We start from the raw sequence: 15,035 nt of genomic DNA on the forward strand, positions 1-15,035 counted from the left end.
ACATGATAAGCTTATAATCTTGCTAGTACAAGTTATAAGTGTCATGTTGTGCAGCGTGCATGCGATTACGTATAATATCCAGGTCTCTGTAACTTGGTCAGACTGCCGCCCGCATAACCGTTACACCAAAAGGTGAAATACTGAAAGCTTAGCTTTCAGCATCAGCGACAGTATATGTACTGATTATGGAAACTCAGGTAAGCCGGCGTGCTTACAGTCTCATATGAAAAACCCTTCGTTCACTGCCCATGATCTTTTTCACATCTCACTTCTCCTTGAATTACTGTGAGCATACCTTCCAAAAGTTGCAACTCACCAATTGAGTAGTGAGAGATATTTCCAAACATTCTGATGGAGTAGTGAGAGATATTTCCAAACATTCTGATGGAGCAGAGTAGAGCAGGATGCTCTTTGCCAAAGCGTTGGTGCTGAATCTTGGTAAGTTATTTGATCGCCTTTAATTTGATTACCTCGACACTGTTCAGTTGGAAATCGGAATATGTTTACTTCTTCAGTCTTCAAGTTTTGTTCTTGATCGCTCGTGTTTTACGCTTGACCTCGTCGCTGGCCGGCACCATACCTTCAAGTTAGCTGGTGGTTAACCGCTAGGCTAGTACTAGTGCATGGTCGATCGGCCGACGACGGCAGGTATTCCGTATGCACCCGCATTTGGACATCATGTTGAGTGGCGCTCTCCTGTATAACAGTAGTTCCAGAAGACTTGATCTCCTGATCTGAGACTGGGCAAGGGAGGCCGCAAGTCAGTGCTTTCTAGTCGAATAGTTCCTGCATATTGAGTCCGAACAGTTCACCCGCCTCTCGCCGACCTTTTTGTTTGTCGAGCTCCACAAGTATAAACAGAAGCAGTAAAGAGAACAAAATGAGATCCGGTTCAGCGTTATGAGAGTTGTAATACAGCAAATTGCACAGGCCTAGGTCATAGGCTGCGCATAGCCTAATCAAGCCCTTTAACTATACGCAGCTCAAGACAGACTTCCTGCTTGGACTTCATATTCTTTCGTCGTTCCATGGGATCAGCGAATTTTTTATTCGCACAGATCAAAACCTGAAATGGGGTGCTCCCCACGGTGACTCGGACACTGTGCCTTTCTACATTACGCAGACGGACATAGTTTTTACACTTAAATTTGCTCCATGAAATACAAAGAAGTGATGTGGTTGGGAAGGAGATTGATATCCTGGATTTCAGCTAGTGTGGATCAAATCGAGATGTTGCTACATCCGGGGAAGCCAAGAGGATGTTCTGAAAAGGAGAACCTTGTTGCGCCTGCGGGATTGTAAAGGATATCATTGTAAGCCTCCTGATTAGAACAGTGCCAACACTTGTTTTTTCCACCAGCAGTCGCTCAGGTACGCAGTGGTGGGGAACGAACAGGTATTGGGTATTGATGGCGGTGAATTCACAGTATTGTGAGATAGTCTGCACCTGGAAAACATATATCAGGCTCTGAGGGACCGGTTTCAGCGACCGAACAATTCACCTAAGATATGACTTAGATCGACGACCACCGTGAGCTGAAAAATCATGCAATAGCGGAAGAGTTCAACAGACCGAAAAATTGTAGGACCTGGCTGACGACCAGAACTGAATGGGTGGGTGGAACTTCGTGAGTACTTGCGGTACCTCACGCACCGTGTCTGCTGTTACAGTGCAAAGAGGCCATGAGTATTTTAATTATTAGGAACTTTGTTCGAAGGTGCTCACGCGAATAAGGGAAATTTACGTTCATAATAACTTGTTCGTTTCCGAAGCAGCTTTTCTTTCACACTTGTATTTCGTCTCATTCCAAAGCTCTCCCCAGCAATGCTATAACGTGTCCTAGACGACGCAAAGCCTATTTCTCTGTCAACACAGGTGGTGAGGAGGACTCACCGAACAATGCTCATCCACAAAAGTGATGTCTTTGTTCGAACTTCGCTTTAAAATATTCGTTTGGGTGGCTCCACGTTGAAGGGCTACAACACACCGACCACATTGACGGGGATCGAGTATGAGTTGGGTCACGTGGTAGATCATTGAGGATCCGGGCCGTATGTGGAGTGTCAGTAAGCTGATGAAGTTCTCAACGTCACACGCAGGATCTTCAAGTTGTCATTATAAAGGCTAGCGCTCCTAGTCATGGCTCGCACCTCGTCGTTGGTGTCGACGACTCCAAGTGTCATCGCGCCAGCAGATGTTACCATCGGCCATGTGTACGCTCTTATCATTTCGTGGTTGCTCGCTACTAAGTCGCTCTGCAGGCAACTTCGAGATTTAATCATATGTCCACGCGAGGCTGGTATTGTCAATTACGTTCATAAGGGCTCGATTATTGAGCATGATCTTCATGCTCCAGACCTGGTGCGTTTTCATTTATCCTTGCCTTTATGTGATGTAAGGTTCGCAGGACCAGTCTCATTCGTGGCTCCTAGGCACCAAAACCCTTAGCCGATCTCACATTTATCCCAAACACACTTTCTTCGCTAACCCTTTCCGATTCCCCGCACACACTGCTCGCAGCAGGTGGTCAAGACACCGAGATTCACCTCTCACTTCACAGTCCATCACGTACCCGTGCGCTCTGGCAGTTCTGCCGCAAGCTCAGGGGAAGCATCAACAACTCCGTCCTCCTTGCACGTGCATTCGACGGTTCTCATGATCCACGGCTCGTCGTAAGTAATAATGACTGGACAGTTCGCCTCTACGACGTACCCCTCCGAGTTCGTTGGGCACAGGATCTCAGGTGCTGTGGGACCCTCACACTCAAAGAGCCTGTGAATCACTGTACGTTATCATCTCACGTGTGAGGAATTAACCCAATCCTGAAGATATATACAGCCTCTATCTCGCCCGACGGCCGTACCTTACTCTCAGTCGGAGACTCTCCTCGGATCTACCTCCACTCCCTTTCAGGCAACGCTCAACTTACCTTCAATCGCGTCACAACATTAGAGATCCCGTCCGCCATTTCCATCCATCCCAACTCTCTTGTAGCATCCTTTAGCACGGCATGGAGTGCCGACGGACTTAAGTTCGCTGTTGCTTGTCAAGAAGGAGTTATCGCAATCTGGGACGTGCGGAGCACAAAGCCGCTAAAGGTGCTGCATACGAGTCGTGAGAGAGGCGGTGGTGACAGCGGGTGGATGAGTGATGAACCATGGGACTGGACGCGTAGACCCTCACGTGCGCCAGGATGGGGCGCACGGAGCGTGAAGTTTGGGTGTGGCGGAGTTGGCGGGCGAGCAGGACACGAGGTGATGACATATACTGAGGTGTGCACGAGTTCAGAGTATCGCCGTTTGATACTCAAGCTGATCACGATGATTTATACAGCACACCAATTTCCTGCACGTCCTCGACGCTCGAACATTCGAAACTGAGGAAATTATTCGCGTGCCCAACATCTCTTGTAGCCAAACTCCTCCTGCTCACACACCCACCCCTGCTTCACTTAGACATTCAGGAGGCCGACTGAGTGCACGTGTCGCACGCCGCGATGATGGCATTTTCGTCATACCTCAGCGCGGTGCGCCGCCCCGGACGACGTCATGGACGAGCGCATCGCCCTCTAGGATGTCAGATCGGATAGGTGGGAGTGATGAAGGCGATACGATGGACGTTGATGAACTCGAGGTGGACTGCTTGTCACGTGGGGGCTCGCCACCTCCAATGAACTCGTACCGCCCCTCAAGTCCATATCGGCCCATCAGCCCGTCACCTCTTTCTTCCCAAACATATCGTCCCACAAGTCCACCGTACCGCCCTGCAAGCCCTCCGTACCACTCCATGACACCCTCATCCCACCCCTACCAGCGCACCCCGCGACGAACGCATGGGGAGGAAGGAGAAGTCGAACGTGCAGGAACGGTGACAGAGCATGAAGATGTGGATATTGCAGGGACGTGCTTCGACCCGACAGGAAGTTTCCTGTATGTCGCGACGACGACTGGTGTTGCCGAGTGGGCCGTGCGCGGTTCAGAAAAACGTTGGTGGGGGAGTGGACAGTGGGCTTAGGGCCCCGTTTGTGCCTCCCTCGCGTGTTTCAACGCACGCGTATGTCTTTTCACGATTTTCGGACGTGTCACAAATAGTTTTCTGTGGGGCTGGCCATATGTACTCTTGTGCTCATGTGGTTTGATCTACTGCTGTTTCGGTTTCTTACTGGTCACATTGTCATCTTACTATCCTTTCTTCGTTGTCGTCTTCTCATGCTCACTTGCTCACATCATGCTTTCTCATGCCTGACCGTGCTCATCTCATGTACCGTACTAGTTGCATTTCTATATTCTGTTTCTGATGTTTGTATACGTACACACTCACGAACTTGATACCAACCACGCTAGTGAATTTATGATGTATCCATTTCTGTTGTGTATCGCTCTTGCGTTGGGGCTGTTCTGCGGCAGAATTTTCTGCTATGGAACAAGTCTTTCGATGGTCTTTGTCCCGGAAGGGGATGCGGCACAGCTATCATGCGGCATCACGCTTTGGCCCAGAACGTTGCGTCCAACCAACTGACTCGGATCATGTACTCAATCGAAACCCCATTTTATCGACGCTCTCTCAAGTTGTTCCATCTCATGAGAATACTCACAGGCAACCAATGATATGACATTCAATTGGATCCTATCCAGTGGCGCGCGCTCGACCTATGAGAGCTTCAAGTGAGCAAGGAACATGGACTACTGATCCGGATTTGCTAGGTATTGCGAATATGCCTGAGTACTACACAGTAGAAACAGGCATGTCAACTCTTTACATTCACGGTAGACCCGCCAGCCTAGCTCACTGAAGGGGAAGGGAGCCTGTTGTTGTGTGTCGATGCTGGTTTGTCTATAACATGCTATGCGTGGCGTGGATATACTCCAAAACCCCTGGCCCCTGCCTCCTCCTGATCTCTATGCCTACCTCGCTCTGACCCCTGCCGCGTTACGCCTCACGCTATCCCCTGCGTCGTGCTCCTAACCCTGCACTGTGCTTCCCGTTACACCGGGGAATAGAGTTAGAGTTCAGGCGATCTTACTCCGCGATGCGAACTCACTCTGAACGGATCAAATCGCCACTTCAATAATGCTAACTGCGGAAGTTTGAAGGTTGGAGTGGGGAACCCATAGGTGAGGGGCGGAGTAGCCATGTAGCCCCGTGGCTTCGTTAACCAATCAGTGTTCTTTGGGCTTTGTCGTAGCGTAGTGAGTGCTCTTCGCCACTTTTTGCCTTGCTCGTGACAGGCAGGTACACAGTCGCGGATACACCGCTCCAATGTCTTATCTCAGTACCTGGTCGCAACTTTGGTTGGATTGTGCACCCGAGTATTTTGATCCAGCCGGTGAATTATTCCAGGATGCCGGTGTCCGTGGTACGTCACTCTATCTCCATCGATTAGCATGGAATAAGTCTTATAAGCTACATATTGAAGGATAAACAGATATATCTGGTTCGAAGAGATTTAGGGGTACGGGACCCGTGCCGCACTGCATTGAGCGACTCAAGCTTCACGAATCTGTACAGTGACATAATGGATGTATGACATGTACGTAGCAACCATATCTCCCAGCACCTTTGAGTTCTCCTTTTCCCAAAGACGACCAGCAGACCAAGATAGTGGGACGTACTTCTACGATCAAGCTTGGCTAGATCACTTGTAGAACAATAATTATGTAGTTTCCTCCAGCTGCCACTGGTCTAGGCCTTGGTCGGGTCGCTCATGTGCATATCATGGTGGGCCGAGGAGCTTCAGTTCTGAGAATTGGACCGCATTTTGACCTTCCAGAACGTCCAAAGTTGCAATACTATAGGTGGATCGCTCCGAGGCTTGCACAACCCAATATTCTGACGTGACGGCCCGACATCGCAGTCGTCGCATCTTCAGCGCTGTCAGCACCCAACGACAACTTAAATTGTACGCGAGCATGTACGCGGAAACCTACGTGCTAGAGTTCAAGCGAAAGTCCGCGGGATTCTGACGACTTGCAAATCAATCTGGACCGTCCAGGTCGTAATGTTGTCGACCTTCATCAAATCAGATGACTCGCAAACCAGGCGCTTAGACAACGCTTAGAGGACATTAAATTTGCAAAGCATATTGATGTTCGCATATTGCAATGGAAGGCCACTACATTCAGAAGGTGTATATCTGCATCTGTGCTAGGATACCATCTGGACCGCCTCTATTATTCGAGAACACGTGTTACTGAGAAACATTGGACCCACAAAGTTCATCAACTGTTCTACCAATCCGATTCGACGTCGCAAAGAGTCGGCTAATTTCCCTTCGTAGCAGTGCTGCGGGCGGTACGTGCCACGGAACTATTAATTTAGATTCTGGAATCTATGGATTAACTATTAACCCGTATACCGCCGCGTGTAGCCTTCTTAGAGTTAAGAAGTTATACTAGTAGAAATTCGTGAATGCATGTCATCTGATTGGAGACGGGGTCAGTGAGGTAACGACGGCGATGGCTGTGACACGTACATGGAATGTCCAGACTGCCCAGTGCTCAGCGGCCCTCCTGGAGGCTGACTGACATTCAAGCTTCAAGTTGGACTGACTGGCCGCGGCATTGCTGACAATGACAGCTTAATAAGCGAGTAAAGCCTTTCGACCAATCAAGTGCTTAGTCAGGTTCTTAGCCAAGTTCATCATGAGCACCGACGAAACGACAACGGTAGTGGCAAAACCAAAGCCAGTAAAAAAGCTCAAGCCTGCGCGGAAGCAAGTGAAGGCGGGAGATGTGGAGAGAAAGGAGACACCCCAGACGGGGAAGGAATACAGTAAGTGTCAATGATGTTTGGGCACCAAGGACTCTGTACGAGCGCAATTGCATTTGCAGATATCTGGTACAACAAATGGGCTGGGGGTGACCGGGAAGATAACTACTCCAAGTGAGTTTAATGCGTATTTATCTTTCAGTTCAATGTCTGACTCTGCTATAGCAAAGTAAAATCGCAAACTCGGTGTAACATCAAGAAGGACTCAGGCCTGACTCGAGCGAACACGACTGGTATTCGTTATTGTTGTCTGTTCTTTGCTCGTGGGTGCTGCCCGTATGGATGGGAGTGCGACTACCTTCACACTCTTCCCGACCCTGATAACGCATTACCTGATTCGAGTAAAGATTGTTTTGCTCGAGACAAGTTCTCGGACTACAGAGACGACATGGGTGGTGTTGGTAGTTTCAACCGACAAAATCGAACGCTGTACGTCGGTCGAATCAAGGAGACCGGGCCAGGTCCAGAGACAGAAGATATTGTCACAAGACACTTCAAAGAGTGGGGCGAAATTGAACGCAGTATGTTATTGGAAGCTTCTCAAGAAACGGTATCTAAAATACGTCTCCTTCTACAGTTCGCGTGCTACAGTATCGCAGTGTCGCGTTCGTGACTTATGTCTCGGAGTTCGGCGCACAGTTTGCAAAAGAGGCCATGGCGTGTCAATCCCTTGACAACGATGAAATCTTGAACGTTCGATGGGCCACCGAGGATCCCAATCCGGTGCAGAAGGTGGCGGAAAAGCGGCGACTGGAGGAGATCGGACAGGAAGCTATCAAGGCGCGGATGGACCCTCGTATTGTTGACGCCATGCGGGCCGTCCGTGCATTGGAGGATGGAGATATACTGGATGACGCAGGAGAAGTAGTAGAAGACCCAGAACCTGGCGAGACTGGCGACCCAGAGCCAAAACGGCGGCGAATTGAACTGCCACCGCCACAAGAAGCGACGTCAGAACCACCACCTCAGCCCCTTGGTCTGCTGTCTGCCGATACAATGGAAGGTCTCAAGTATTTCGCCGAAATAAGGAAGCGGAACGGTGTCTCGCTAGCTGTTGTAAGTCAAAAGATAATGCCTCCGAAACCATTGATTTCAGGGCTGGGAGTGGCGGACTACGGGAGTGACGAGGAAGATTGAGAGTTCAGTTTTCGCTTGTACCAATCGGTAACTAGACTGATTCCCGGACCTTGCCAACAGTCCTTAATCTAGTCATTTTCCACACGCTAGAACTGCATCAGGATCTTCTGCTGATAACCCTCGAGTGTGATGAGCGCTCCGACGACATCCATCTCGGCGTAAATTCGTAACTACTATTGGAATAAGAGCCTTCCTCTGCTCCATTAGTTGGCACACCGGAAAATGTAGAGACGTTATGTGATGAAACCCCATACAAACCCCGTGTACATAGACTCGATCGTCCCCGATCGCTAAATGAGATGAGCCACCCTTTTGCAAAAGGCAGGTCCGGGCCTGGCATGTACCTCTTACTGCCTCTTCTCGCGCCCCCTGGTGTGGCTGTCAGGCACCTTGGCCAGGTTGATGACTTCGAAACTCCACAAAACGGGAAACCACGAGGATCAAATTATATTCCCAAACCTCATGGCAATTGGCCACCTTACGTCTATCACTGAAGCTCTGCGCCCATGAAAGCCAGTGGCCCACATCTTGGGCCATGTGTGATGAAGTCCCGGGTTCTATATTTGACCAATCTCCACATTATGCCAGTGGCATCGGAGAACTTCGGAAATGAGATCCCTTCTCATGGCCGTACCAAGTGTGGGCAAAGCGAGGTATCAGGCCGCATCTGTGTTTATGAACGTCGATAATCGTCTGGGCTGGTGATCAGAAAATAATGGACCAGAAGATCTCGCGTGATTAGTCATTTACATAAATCAAGTAGCCGGCGAATGGGCTAAGTCCCGTTCGACTCTGACAAACCGATGGCAAGGGGTGCAGGTGGATGCATGAGTCCGATTGCGGCAATATTCCTCGACATGCCAAACCGACATTTCGAGCAGCTTGGAGACGAATACTACGTACTTGTTGTCTCAACGAGGATGGGCCTAACCACAAATGAAACGGGGATCTGCGTGATGGGATTATGCACCACCTGAACAATACACCCTGAGGAAAGCCTCGGTCAACTACGAGTATTCCGTTGCGGGGAAAACCGTTGTGGTAAGGTCACGCCAAACGTAATAGTTCTTGTTACAAGACAAGAACTTCTCCTTCTAAGGCCATTGCAACATGGAAGTGTACCCCGATTTTAGGGAAATAAGCTGTGACATCTTGTCCCGCCGAATTAATCTCACCTGGCCATTTATGATTACATATTATGTAGTTGCGTGAGTGCGTTGGCAAGCATGAATTTGAATCATGAAACAGAAATAGACGCTATGCTCACCTGTGCATGCAGGGCTGAGGAACATGTGAGAGTGCAGCGCCACCTACACGTTGCAAAGTTGCGGCAATATGCAGCTGCTTTAGGTATCGTTTGGCGTTCGTTTGGCGGGTGATGGGCCGTTCAGGCGCCTGACAAAGAATTATTCTGAAGCAAATCATAAGTGGGCCGTGGCACTGTCAGATTTTCCACCTATGTAACATTAAACTGGAAATAAATCTGGAGGCTGTGAGTATGGCATACTTAAAATATTGATTTTTCCACTATCATCGGATAGAAGGCATGGCGCGGGCCATGCTGCGGCAATGCCGCATTGACAGGATAAGAAAGGCGGTGTATACCAGTAATACCACGAGGGTTAATAATCCGATGAACTGTGCTTATACAAGGTGTTCATCGTTACCATTGGTGCTGCTTGAGGGTGATTTTCATGATCTTGAATTGTGGCAGGCGAAGAGTCCTAGTTGTGTGGTTGGCTCATGTGAAATTGTGGATGGGCATAGTGGCTGTGCTACCGTTTCCTCACTCAAACTCCCAATCATCCACTCTGAGTTTCTCTTCAGAAAGCACAGCCGTTTTAGCTGGTTGGCTGGCTCATGACATGTTCGAGAGTATGAAGGCTATCCAGAGAAATTCCACGTAGACATTCAAGGCGCTTTTGGGGCCTCTCATTTCTCCCACTCGCGGTTGTGATGGAGCCTGCATAATTTCTGGGTTACAAGCAAGCTACAAAGTGCGATGGCCCGATAGAAGTCAAGTTTGGCATTTTCCGAATTGCACGACTGCGCTGAGTATTTCGGTACCTAGACGGAAGGCCAGATCTGTCAGATCTTAATCACATCTCGCCAGAACCTTGTGGGGGCAGGCGTCTTTGGGCGTCTTTCGAGAATTTACCGAAGTTTGGTTGGATCACATCTGCCTCGGGCGCTGTCCAAAATAGGACCATTTGTAGGGGGCTGGGTCTATATAATCGCCAGTCCTGCACTGTAATCTAATACCCACTCACCATTACAATGTCCTCCACCAACAACAATCCCTCTCGTCGTATGCAGGCGGCATCGGTCCCTCACATTCATATAGAGTCACCTTCTGGGTCTGATCAAATTAGGCGCACTTCCGCACGGTAAGTTCTTTCCATACTTTCTGTCGTTGACTTTTGACTCATACGCCAGCTCGCATAGGGTTGACACTGACTCCTCTCCGTACGACATGTACAATCATGATCTGCCATTTATGTCTTGTTCTACATCTACACTCTTCTCTCCCGAAGGATGTAAGTCGATGCACGTCGTTTGTCTATGCTCAAGCTGAGCAGGTTTCTAGCCGAATATTCTGAATATTACAATCATCAATTCACGCCATTAGAAGATTTGAGCCCCGAATTGTTCCTTGGGCAACTTTTAAACGAAACTCAGCAATCGCAAGACTTGTTTTACCAGGAGCCTTACCTAACTGGCCCTGAATCGTTTGCACCGTCTCCTGATACCTTTCAGGTGATCCCACCTTCCCCACCACCACAGACAATGCTACGGACTACATCTAATAACATGCGCCTTATACCTGTATATACGCCATCGCCCTCCTCATCCTACGCCACACTCTCCCCCAGCCCCAGTCATGAGTCTCCTTCGTCTCCATGGTCTGACAACACTACTCCTTCCGAAGGTAGCATGTCTCCTATGATCCCGCAGTTGCAGTTGGGCCTTGCGCGTCGAGGGAGCTCAGCTTCTCTCCGACACCACCATTCCCCGAGCGATCCTACATTTTATCTTCAGCCCCCGGCTACCGGTGCTAGGCACATTCGCTCGCGTTCAGAATCCAGCACGACTCGTCCCGTCGCGAGTCCAGCGATGCTTGATGCCAACCAACGACGTCGACGCCACGAAGCTACCCACATATGTCACGAATGTGGGCAGACCTTTACAGCTGTATTTAGCTTAAAGCGTAAGTTCTATCTGCCAAACCACCTCCTTTTACGGTATGGCTGAGATAAATGCAATAGGTCATATGCAGTCTCACACTGGTGTTCGGCCCTTCGTCTGCAACATTCCTGGCTGTACTCAGGCGTTCTTCAATCAGAGCGATTGCAGACGTCACGAACGGAGCAGGAAGCGTCACAAGGGTCTCTCCTTCCCCGACTCACCTTAATCTTGGTGTCATGTTACAACCCCTTCACTTGGGTCTGCCAAACACACCAGTCGTTGTACACGTTACGTTGGAACTGGGTACTCCTTTATGCGCATTCGCGCATTGTATATTCCTGCATGCAGAAACGAACTTCATCTTGTCTTGCCTCGTTTCCCCGCTATGTCAATCTTCAAAGTTGACATTCCCAATCTTTCGTCTCATTGTCTCATTTCAACTATAGATACCATTGGCCCTACATACCCTAATTTTGTGCCGTTCACTTTATTTTGGCGTCCTCACCATTCGTACAATAAACATTTTTGCCCTTTCGGTCCCGAATTCACTGCCAATTGCTGCCAATAATTATTGTGTCATTTTTACTGTGTACCTGGACCTCAAGTCGCTATGCGTTGTTAACTGGGCTTGTCAACGCAATGTCCTTATTGTCTTTTTTCTTTTCCTTGTTGTCCCACTGTAGCCTCCTTGGTGATAATCTAAGATTGTTTAGTTGTGCCTGCAACTGGCAGCGCCGAGTCTGTGCTAAACAATTACTTCCCGCACATACCCATCGTCGAAACCAGCGAAACAATTGGTCTGGTAAATGAATCTCGTATGGGGACGTAATTAGAAAGCCGTAAGAAGAGCAAATAAGCCAATAACCTCATAGTACTGCATAGCTCAGCAATATTTCGGGATTGAGAAGTACACACACTGTACAGCACCGAGGAACTCAGCGCATGACTATCGCAAAGTTGCTCCCGAGTTTAATCCCTATTTATGTCATGGGTACGCATGCACGCTGAACAGCTCCCCGCGGACGCCCGTCGCTCAGGTAAGCTATCCGATCACTCCTATGCTGAAACCTGCACAGCACATAAATAGTGGACTCGATAACACGGTAGCACATGTCGGAGGCTATAGGAGACCAAGTTGCACCCAAGCTCGAGCTCGAGATCTGTTTCATCATATGTGAGAGTTGGCAATGATATGTCTGCGGAGTGCCCGTTTCCCTCCGCGGATCACCCCACCCCACGCACACTTGTCGATCAAGAACCGGCACAGTAGATCAATCAATGGCGCCACATTTCATCCGCCAGCTGCAAGCCTGAGGTTATAAAAATGTTCGGATTGTGCTTGAGCTCGTGGTCCGGTTCGACATGTCAAAGTTGACATATCCGTGACAGTCTAGTGTTGGCCTCCGCGGCTTCGTCCCCACATATAACGTATGATGGGTGACTTTAGGTAACCACGTTTATGCATTGCCGCAGCTGAAGCTGGTTGAATCCTGCAAAAGGAAAGAATTGTCGTGTGATCCGTGTCAGGTTCAGTTACTAGTAGCGCTGGCCCGCCGCCACACGACCGGAGATTTTGCCGTAGTGGATTCATAACACTATGCATTTGTCGTGAATGGCCAGAGCAGCCGCCACACACTAGGAAAGATAACGTTTTAAATCCACGGACATCAGGGGATTTGTAGCCACTGCTAAACGTTGCGCAGCTGAACCGTAAACAAGATGATATTCTCTTGGCGCACTGAAGATATTTGTCATAGCCCGTCTGGGAGATAATAGGCCCAAACTAAGTGCCTACTGACGGCAGGAGAGTACCATCCATCTTGTAAGGCACAAGTAACTAAATGTAGTACAAGTAGATTGAAATTCAAGCATGTTAGGGAATTTCATAGCATGGATTCACAGATACGACATACACTTCAGAACGACAAGCTTTCAATTTACATGGCAATATAGCCATACTTCCTTGCATGAGGCTAAGCAGTACCATTCGTGTAAGTGACAGCCAGACAGGACGTATCGGAAGACTCACAGAAACCAGGACGATGTTGTCTTCACCGATCATAGCCGCCTCCCAGTCATAAGATGTATCACTCGGCATCACCTCCACAGTCGCAACACGGCCAGGGAGATACGTCTTGACTTCTTCATCAAAGGCAGAACACCGCGAATTTAGTGACTGTGGCATTCCTAAGCGTCTCCACAGAAGCTTCGGTTCCGTTGTTTGTTCATTTCGAACATCCCTCCTCGCTGCGTACTTGTTGAAATCATACACTCTTGCTGAAGTTCCTTTTTTCCATGGCAGAAGTTGGATGAACTTCATGCCGTAGACGTAGCAAACCCAGACTTCGGCCGGGCTGCGAAGGAGCATATAAGAGCCATTCGGGCCCCACCGCATCCATGGGACAATACGTTTTCGTGTATTGCGAGACAATTCAACCTGAGCCATGATGGTGGATAAGGGGACGATCAGCACAGTACACTCTTCGGTGGAATTGCTTTCGGGGGAGATCCGCATGGTGATGGTAAAGATGCGGTCACTGCGAGCGAAGAAGAAGGGAGTTGGAACAGTTGGAGATGGGGACCATGCTGGAGTCGGCTCCGATCGAATCAACATATCTAGAACGTCGGCCTTCATCTTCGGATACTCCAGGCCACAAATGTAGCTGACATCCTTATATTCCGCCATCTCTTTACCGAAGCTGTCAATACTGAGGATGTCCAGACGGGGGGGCGTCTCGTCACTCTCCACGATGCCGACTAAAATCAAGTTTTCTGTGACGAAAGAAAAAGATCGAAGGTCCGCGTCTCGAATGAACTTTGAATAATTCTCAATAATCAACCTGTAGCAGTAAGCATGGAAGACGTACGAGCTTCTGCTGACCCGATTTCCAGTCCCAGACAACCAGCCGAGAGTTGGGATCATCCCCACGATCTTGGCACAGCACTGCAATGCGCGAACCACAAACTTGAATGAGGAATCTAAGCTCCTCATGCATGTCTGATAGCAGGTGCGTCACAAAGGGCACGGCAGTCATTGGATGATGCTCGCCGGTCATTAAGGTTCTCAGGTGTACGTTGCATGTCCGGTTCGGGCTGCGCCATTTAGTAGTATCAGGTGTGGCTCTGAAAAACAGACGCATCAAAACGTACATGGAACCTACTACTTCCAAAGCGACAATCAAGTCCTGAGATGTATCGACCGTGAAATCTCGGATCTCAAATCCAAAATCATTGATAATCCATTCCCGCTCGGGAATGTCTTTAATTTTGCAGGGAAGTTGTACGCAAGCAAGCCCTGACCGTGACTGCATAGTTTGACACAATACTCCCCCGGACAGTTCCCAAGCATGACCATCCTGCATATCTATGAATTTGGAGTCTGGAAAAGATAAGTTGTTCCAAGCCTGTTGGTATTGTCGACAGGCACGAAGGCGGCCGGCAGTATCAAGATTACAGTGGCGTCCATTCTCGAACTGTCCGAAAAACAACTCGGCTTTGTAGAGAAGTTGCGCGTTGGTGGTGATGACTGAACGAAACAATCGGCATACCTGGAATTCAACGTGAGTGGCAGGTTTGAGTAGAATACGATGTGTGCATATACGGTACATACTTGCTTGCATCTCAGAAGAGATACTATATCGAGTTCATCGAAAACTATAGCGATCAACTCGTTCGGGAGACTGAATGCTGCCTCGACGCTCCCATGCTGGTCGGTATCCATGACCTAGGCTGAAGTTAACCCTTTCGCCACTGAGGTTGAGTTTTGTGAGTGGCACTATGAAATTGAACAAGAAATTTTATGAGGCGGCTCTTAGATGTGCGAAGAAACAAGACGGTGTATAGCACTCACCAGTACCAAACTATGCTGGAAAGATCTTGAAAAACAAATCGCCAGGGACCATGGATGATAGGGCTCCTAAGTATTTGATACAATCAGTGTCAG

The 15,035-nt window shown here is 49.0% G+C and overlaps 4 protein-coding genes across 4 annotated transcripts; 3 read left to right on the forward strand and 1 right to left on the reverse strand.

Annotated features, from left to right (window-relative positions):
• Positions 1-2,074: 2,074 nt before the first annotated feature.
• Positions 2,075-4,379, forward strand: BJ212DRAFT_1335200 (WD40-repeat-containing domain protein). The gene is made up of 5 exons (XM_041334903.1): positions 2,075-2,214; positions 2,263-2,362; positions 2,434-2,785; positions 2,840-3,273; positions 3,335-4,379. The coding sequence occupies exons 1-5, from the start codon at positions 2,141-2,143 to the stop codon at positions 4,013-4,015; spliced, it is 1,641 nt and encodes a 546-aa protein (XP_041196748.1). The 5' UTR covers positions 2,075-2,140; the 3' UTR covers positions 4,016-4,379.
• Positions 4,380-6,373: 1,994 nt separating this feature from the next.
• On the forward strand, positions 6,374-7,955 carry BJ212DRAFT_936263 (uncharacterized protein). Its single transcript, XM_041344386.1, has 3 exons — positions 6,374-6,883; positions 6,935-7,290; positions 7,347-7,955. Exons 1-3 carry the CDS (start codon positions 6,783-6,785, stop codon positions 7,904-7,906), a joined length of 1,017 nt encoding a protein of 338 aa, XP_041196749.1. The 5' UTR covers positions 6,374-6,782; the 3' UTR covers positions 7,907-7,955.
• A 3,038-nt stretch (positions 7,956-10,993) lies between these two features.
• Positions 10,994-11,291, forward strand: BJ212DRAFT_1218191 (uncharacterized protein; the record flags this gene model as incomplete). The annotated part of the gene is made up of 2 exons (XM_041329333.1): positions 10,994-11,114; positions 11,173-11,291. Coding segments are annotated over 2 exons (240 nt in total), but the record flags the coding sequence as incomplete, so codon positions are not given.
• Positions 11,292-12,862: 1,571 nt separating this feature from the next.
• BJ212DRAFT_936176 (uncharacterized protein) lies at positions 12,863-15,019 on the reverse strand. Its single transcript, XM_041344385.1, has 6 exons — positions 14,949-15,019; positions 14,703-14,816; positions 14,243-14,640; positions 13,960-14,185; positions 13,122-13,907; positions 12,863-13,065 (listed from the first exon to the last, which is right to left on the reverse strand). Exons 2-6 carry the CDS (start codon positions 14,811-14,813, stop codon positions 13,030-13,032), a joined length of 1,557 nt encoding a protein of 518 aa, XP_041196751.1. The 5' UTR covers positions 14,814-14,816; positions 14,949-15,019; the 3' UTR covers positions 12,863-13,029.
• Between the last annotated feature and the right edge of the window lie 16 nt (positions 15,020-15,035).

This window comes from Suillus subaureus, assembly GCF_016647635.1.
Source record: "Suillus subaureus strain MN1 chromosome Unknown BJ212scaffold_6, whole genome shotgun sequence".
Classification (NCBI taxonomy): Eukaryota; Fungi; Basidiomycota; class Agaricomycetes; order Boletales; family Suillaceae; genus Suillus; species Suillus subaureus.